General features: G+C 35.6%; 1 protein-coding gene across 1 annotated transcript in view; it reads right to left on the bottom strand.

The window, feature by feature from the left end:
• Nucleotides 1-6,106: 6,106 nt before the first annotated feature.
• The window catches only part of LOC105293139 (lipase member K), a 34,032-nt gene continuing 32,595 nt past the window's right edge, over nt 6,107-7,543 (bottom strand). Inside the window, exon 10 of the mRNA XM_011361641.2 lies at nt 6,107-6,340. Within this exon, the coding sequence (XP_011359943.1) occupies nt 6,107-6,340 (234 nt within the window). The remainder of the gene's footprint in view (nt 6,341-7,543) is intronic.

Here is a 7,543-nt window from a genome sequence, read left to right on the forward strand (position 1 = left end):
TTAAATCCTCTCCAGTAAGCTTAGCTCTTTGCCACCTGAGCTAGACCCCTGCCTGTAATATCTGGCAGATTTTAGAGATCTCAATCAAAATTTTATTTCCTTGGAGAAGACTTCCTTGTCCACCTTGATGAAGGAGCACTTCATATTGGTGTATTCAGCACACTTATAATGAAAAATAATTATACGAGCAAGCCGCTGAAGAATGTCTCCTTTTTCATTAGTCTGTAAGTTCCACATGGGCAGGAACAGTATCTACCTTATTATTCTTCATGTTCTGAATGCCCAGCTAGTTCATAATAGATCTATCATTACAGCATAAAAATTAAGAGCATGGTATTGAAAGTCAAGATTCCAGTTAAGAGAACTGATATTTTGAGGCAAGTTGCCCAATATTTCCAAACTTCAGTTCCTTAATCTATAAAGAAGGGATAAAAATGGTACTATTTTATAAAGCTATTATGAAGATTAAATGAAGTGAGTTATGTAAAGTGCTTAGACTGTTATTCCCTTATAGAAAAGGCTCAGTGCAGTTGAATGATTGTGTAGGTAATGGTTTCTGTCAAACCATATACTTCCTCTGTGTATTTTTTTACCCTGCACACCAAGCAACATTTTCAGACCAGGGCTTCCTATGTGTTTACTATGGGGAAATATCCAGTAGCTTGGCCTAAAAATTGATATAGTTCTTTTGACAGCTATAGTTTTTAATGTAAATTATAAACACGTTTTTGGGTTTATGCTTTGTAGCTTCTTATAAATTTAAGTTACGTGACTCAGCATGTGTAAATGCGGTCATTTCTGGGACACAGATGAGATTAAATGTCAGGATATGGCACTCTGATATGCCACTGTCACCAAAGAGGTATTAACACTATCTCCAGTTTACAGATAGGTAGAATGTGAATTAGAGTGATTAACTTGTCTATGGATATAAAGATAATAATGGAATTAGGAACCACACCTAAACAATTTGACTTCAAAGCCCATGTTTGAGTGCTTTGCTATACAACTATGCCTCATAAACATCTTTGGTCTTCATGACAGCATGTTTCCTTTTCCATTTTGTAGAAAAGGAAATTGCTAGATTTAATACGTAACTTTTCCATGATCACATAGCTAATAACTAGTGGAGCTGGCTTGAGAACTTCCATTGTTTAATGCTAATATGAGCATTTCTTCCGTAGTGATTCATGATACCTCTCAATCAATAAGAGGAAGGTAATTATACCTGTGAAAGCATTTTGAAATGAACATAAAGTGCCATAGAAATGAGATAAATTTTTTGTTACGATGTCTTTATAACTATTGGTAGCACCCACGATATCCTTTAAAAGGCTAACAGAGAACTGGTCATCTCACTAAACTAAATGTATTCATCTGACACCATATTGATAAGCAAGATACAACAGTTGGAATCTACACTGAAAGGACTGGGCCGATGAGACCTAAAATGTGAAAATGCTCAGCCTCATGTAAGAAAGCTCAGGTAGAAAGATAAAGAAAAAGCCTTTTTTAATGGAAGATAGTGACTTCAAAATTTCTGATTCTACTAAACATCGAAGGGAGGAGTGTTCTGTTAAGGCTTGGGTAATTCTCCAGTGTTGCAGGGCAAGGCTTCATTGAGAGGAATTACAATGGGTAGGGTCAAGTGTATGACTCCTGGCTGCTACCTTAAAGTGTTGCTGCTACGCAAAAGCCATCACAGCACACCTGTCAACAGATTTGTCAGATGAATACCAACCAGGCGGAGGGACCTGGCACTGCTCTCTGTCAACCTGGTTTTGACTCAGAACTTGGGTAGCCTGTTTTTCATACTTACGTACACTCTTGTTCTGTCCTGGCATTGCCCATTTCATCCTATGACCCTGTTGCTGGTGTAATCATTCCCTCTCTGTAGCTCCAGTGACAGATTTTGCTTTAGTTTCTATTTGCTTTAAGTCTGTATTAAATTCTGGTCTTGTCCACTGTACAGAGCCTCAAGAATTCTCTAACAAGCAGGAGCTTTCCTGACTGGACAATCTATCCTGGGCTTCCAATTGGGAGACAAAACAAGGAAGTATTATGAGCCTAGGATTTGGGTTTGGAAAACTCTGGGACCAAGAGTCGGATTTGCTTATAATTCTTAAATATTTGAACTGAGCTAGGATTTAAGTTTTCTGAGCCTCAGTGTTCTTGTACAAAATAGATAAACATTGTACCTGTATCACAAAGATATATATAGGATTAAATGACTTAGGCCATGTCTTTAATAAAAGCTAAATAAGTTAATAAGTGAATAATAAGTGCTAAATAATATTATTTTAATTACTATGCTCACCGGGCTGAAATTCTCCATCATATTTTAAACTCAATATATAAATCATAAGGGTAAAGACCATATTTTTCTTCTTTCATTCCATATCTTTAGCATCTAACTAATAAGGGGTACAAGATAAAATTTTTAAATTAATGAATGACTTGTAACTTTAAGGAGTTGTTCAGAAACTTCTTTGGCAGGGATCAAGAAGACTACTTGTCACTAAGGAGTCCTCTGACACCCCAAGTCCTGCACAAAGCAGGCCACTTATGGTTGAACTGAAAAATGGTTCTGTGTTAAAGTCTTCTCCCTTCTAGAAGCTGGCAATGTTCAGAATCCTGAACATGTAGTACAAAATGAAACTAAAAGTATTAAATTGATATAACTGATAAGAATAATGGTGATATATCTTGAGATTCCTACTGAAAATAATGATAAATTAAAAACAAATATTTTAAAGATATAGCAATAAAAACAAGAAAATCCTACTTGATCAAGAAATGCAATGTGATTTAATCTTAATTATATTCCATTTAGTTAAGGCGCATAGTGCGGACAAATTCTATCAATGAGAATGAGAAAGATATGTGAGAAGACTTAAGTATATAAATCTTTTTTGAATAAAAGATATATGTCTGGTTAAGAAAGTAGAGGCAAATGTAACTAGAAAAGCAGGTGAAGTAAGATTACGGGAAACGCTGAAAGATAGATAGAAAACTTGGGATTTGATAGAATAAAATAAAAAGCCGAGAATCACTGTAAATTCTGGTATAGTGGTATTTCATGGTGAAACCACCCTTTAAAAAGTAATAGAAAAAGATCAGCGGAAGGCTTGTAATTAAAGATATTAGGGAAGAAGCAGTAAAGCTTTTGCAGAGAAAAATTGATGTTGTAGAAATCTACATTGAATCAGCATTCTGAAAATATAGTTCTAATCTTATTTGACTAAGTCATACACTTGGGAAAGTTACTTAAATTCTCTATTTCTGTGCTAACTCATATCTAAAATCAGGGGGTTGGATTCCATTACAATTTCCTGAAACCTACTGACAGTAAATAAACAACTTTAGGTGGAACATAGAACAACTTAAAATTTTTAGTTATGTATTCTTTTTATTATTATTTTTTTTACAATTACCATCTTTATGTAAAGTTATACTGGCTACACATTAGCAGAATGATATCATTTTTAAAAAGAATCTTGATTTTTTTGCTTCTGGTCATTAGAAAATAACAGAGTCTGGAATTATCATAGTACTATGAAAACTAAAAAGTTGGAAACAAAGTAATAAACAATAGTTTTCAGACATTGGTGATCAAGATGCACTGTGATCACTAAGAGGAAGAAAACAAGAACCCTATGAAAACCTTCATTTTCTGCCTACCAGCAATTTCTATATTGCAGCAAATGTGGGGCAACCCAAAGAAAGCTCAGTTGTCTAGCTGACTTAAGGAGACAGAGAGTGGAATTCAGGAAGGATAAGAAAAACAAAATTTGTGGGGCAGAACAACAAAGAAAGAGGAACAATCAAAAGAAAGAGTTCCTGAAATATGGAGAGGCATCCCCCTGAACCTTGAACTAAATAATAATCTGCTGATGCAAAGGGTAAAATTACACAGAGTGAACAAAGTAAAACTTTCAGAGAAAAAAACAATTGCCAAGGAACTATAAGTAAAACAATTCCTAGAGTATACATAGGAATTAATTTGAATTGCCACCAACTAGCATGGAGAGACCTTTCTGAACATATAGTAATTCAATAGAGACCTCAGAAAAATTCATGCCTCAGTAGTAGGGCAAAACTTTCCTACAGGAAACATTACCCTTGGGGGATTTTTTAAAAAGCCTCAAAGCAATCAAATTTAGCTGCAAGTAAATTAACTGACTGCCAAAAAATTTCCACCCCTGTTTAAAGGACTAAAATATAATTCAGCACTCAGAATGCAAACTTCAAAGTCTGACATCCAATAAAAATTTATTAAGCATGCTCTGATGCTGGAAAATATAACCCTTAATCAGGAGAAAGTCAATCTGCAGAACAAACTGACAATGATAGAGATAATTAAATAAGCAGAAAGCATGTTAAAATGGATATTAAAATATGCTTACAATGTTAGAGGATTTAAAGAAAAACATGAAAATTAAGGAGGAATGATACGGAAGATATATAAAAAAAAAAGACCTAAATGAAGATATAGTTACAGCAAATTAGACAGTGCAAAAGAAAATATTGTGAATCTGAAACCATAGGAACAGAAACTCTCAAAGAGAAAAACACTGTGGGGAAAACAGCTTTAGTGGCTTGTGAATCAATTGCAAGTAGTCTAACATATATGTAAGTAGACACTCAGAAAAAGTTAAGGCACAGAAAATACTTGAAGAAATCAAATGAACAAAAACTTCCCAAATTTGATGAAAACTATATATCCACGGACCCAAGAAGCCTGTAGAGTTCCAAGTAAGATACACACGAAACCACAATAAGGATCACCCAAATTGCTGAAAATCGTTCATGAAAAGAAAATGTAAAAACGGAAGAAAAGGTACATTAAGTACCAAAAAAGAAAGATAAAATATTACAAACTTATCAAAAACTATGCATGCCAAAAGTCAATGAACATTTAAAGAAGAAATCTGAAAGAACAACAAAATATGAAGCAGGTCAATCTAAAATTCCATTGTAAGAAAAAAATATCTTTCAGAAACAAAGGCAAAATACCTTTACTTTCTCTCTCGCCAGAGAGATTCTGGGAGCCTCTCAAGCTTTTTCTATGGATGTGCACATTTTACTCGTTTCCCTCTCTCCTGGGAGAGGTCTCAGGGTTGTGTGCCTTCTCTGAATCATCACCAATCATTAGGGAAATGCAAATCAAAATCACAATAAGATATGACCTCACACTAAAAAACATGAAAGAATGAAGGCAAAATAAAGTCTTTTTCGAACACTGAGAAAATCAATCACTAGCAGATCTGAAAAAACAAGAAATGTTCAAGGAAGTTCAAGGCCAAGGGAAATAAAACAAAGGGAAATAAAGGAAATAAGGACAGGATCTCTCAAGCTTCGAACCAAAGAGACAAAATAATAATAATAATAATAATAATAATAATAATAATAATATCATCATTATTATTATTAATAGTAGTAGTTGCTTATGATTACTGATAACAAATTATCACAAACTTAGCAGTTCAGAACAATATGTATTTATTAGCTCACTGTTTCTGTGGGTCAGTAGTCAGGGCATGGCATAGCTAGGTCCTCTGCTCAAGGTCTCACCATGCTGCAGTCCAAGTGTTGCCAGGCTCTTACTCAACTGGAGGCTTTTCAGGGGAAAAATGAGCTTCAAAACTCATTCAGGTTTTAGCAGAATTCATTTCCTTTTAGCTGTATGACAGAGAGTCCTGGCTTCTTGCAGGTTTTCGGCTGGAGGCCATATGTGGATCCTAGAAGCCACACACGATACTTTCCTACATGGGATTCTTCAACATACCTGTTTACTCTGCCAAGCCAACAAGGAGAATCTCTTGTTCCAGTCTGCTAAGATGGATTCTCATATAATATAATCAGGGAGTGACATCCCATCACCTTTGCCATACACATAATCTAATCAAGGGTGTGATATCCCATCACCTTTGCCAATTCTGTCAGCTAGAAGCAAGTCTCAGGTCCTTTCTTGACTCAAGGAGTGAGGACCAGACAAATGCATGGACACCAGGAGGTGAAAATCATTGGAGGGAATCACCTTTGGTTATGTGTGCCACATTATTATTATGCAAACTTGCACAGAGAAAAGAAAGTGTATTTAATTTTAGAAACATTCCTCCATCAGTCTAATTAGGTCTTGGTAAATTTCCTGGGGTGCATCCTGTCCAAGGTAAAAATCCACATGATTGTAGTGTGGAATAAACTTATAATAAATAAGTCTGGTAATTTTAGGGAGTAAATTCTCAGTGTCCTTGAGATCAGCCACACGGTCCTGTCCACCACTCCACATTGCTGCTGGAACTTCCATCTTAGTAACGTTGTATATGGGAGGTGTAAGCTAAATTCAATTAAAAAGACAGAGAAAAAGGAAAAAGAGTTTTCACAGATAACCACATTATAGAAGTAACATTAACTATCAGTTGTTAAGCAAGTTCTTCAAATATTAAAAATGAAGAACTAGGATACACTTAATGATATGTAAACATTAAAATGTTAAAAATACTTGAAAGTACTTTAGTGCAATAATATGCATTGTGAATTTAAAAAGACAACCATTATATTCCTGATTTGTACTTTTGGGAAAATAGAAAAGGATCCTAGAGAAAAGGGGCTCTTATGTCTTTGGGAATCATCTTTCCAGCAGCACTTGAATTGGGGCTATGTCCTTTTCAAATAAAATATTGAGTAGGATTAATATAAATACCCCCTCTCATATGTGGAAATTCGAGCTCACAGAAATTACAGACATTTGAGCAGACTCTTCAGGAAACATCGAGACCAATATATGAAAGCAGACATTAGAAATATGATGTTAAAAAGCTAGCTTGTTATAGAGAAATTGTGTCTGTGGTGCTGATCTCCTGGTAACTCTTCCCTTCTCCCTTCTTCCCCCCATTCTTCCTTCTTCCTTCTCCCTTCTTCCCCCATTCAAATCCAATCCCTCAGTACCACAGTGGTCCAGCGTGACCAGGCCTGGCTAATAGTTCTTCACTCTTATGGCCACAGTGATTGTGTGAGAGATGACGAAAAATGGGCTCAAGGGCTCAAGTTCTCTCTGGAACTTTTTGACAGAGCTATTAAGAAAAATTTGTCTTTTTCTTTGGGTTTGCAATTGAAAGAACTATATGAGCTAGGTACTTCCAGTCACCATCCTACTACTACTGTCTTGGAAAGAACTTAAGAATGGAAACAGCATATGCAAGCTGAAAGAACTGACACACAGAGAGAGGGAGAGGGAAAGGAGAGGGAGAGAGAGAGAAAGCCCTGATGACAGAGTTTAAGTTCCTGGCTATTGTGAATTTACCACTATACTTTTTAGTTCAGTAAAGCAGTTGGTTTCTACTACTTGCAACTAGAAGAGTCCTAATTATTAGGTATAGTATGGACTGAACTGTCTTTCCCCAAAATTCAGATGTTGAAACCCTAATCCCCATTGTGATTGTGTTTGATGATAGGGCTTTTAGGAGGTAATTAGGTTAAATGAGGTCATAAACTTTGGGTCCTCACCCAATAGGAACAGTGGCCTTATAAGAAGGAGATT

Source organism: Pteropus vampyrus, unplaced genomic scaffold, assembly GCF_000151845.1.
Source record: "Pteropus vampyrus isolate Shadow unplaced genomic scaffold, Pvam_2.0 Scaffold68, whole genome shotgun sequence".
Classification (NCBI taxonomy): domain Eukaryota; kingdom Metazoa; phylum Chordata; class Mammalia; order Chiroptera; family Pteropodidae; genus Pteropus; species Pteropus vampyrus.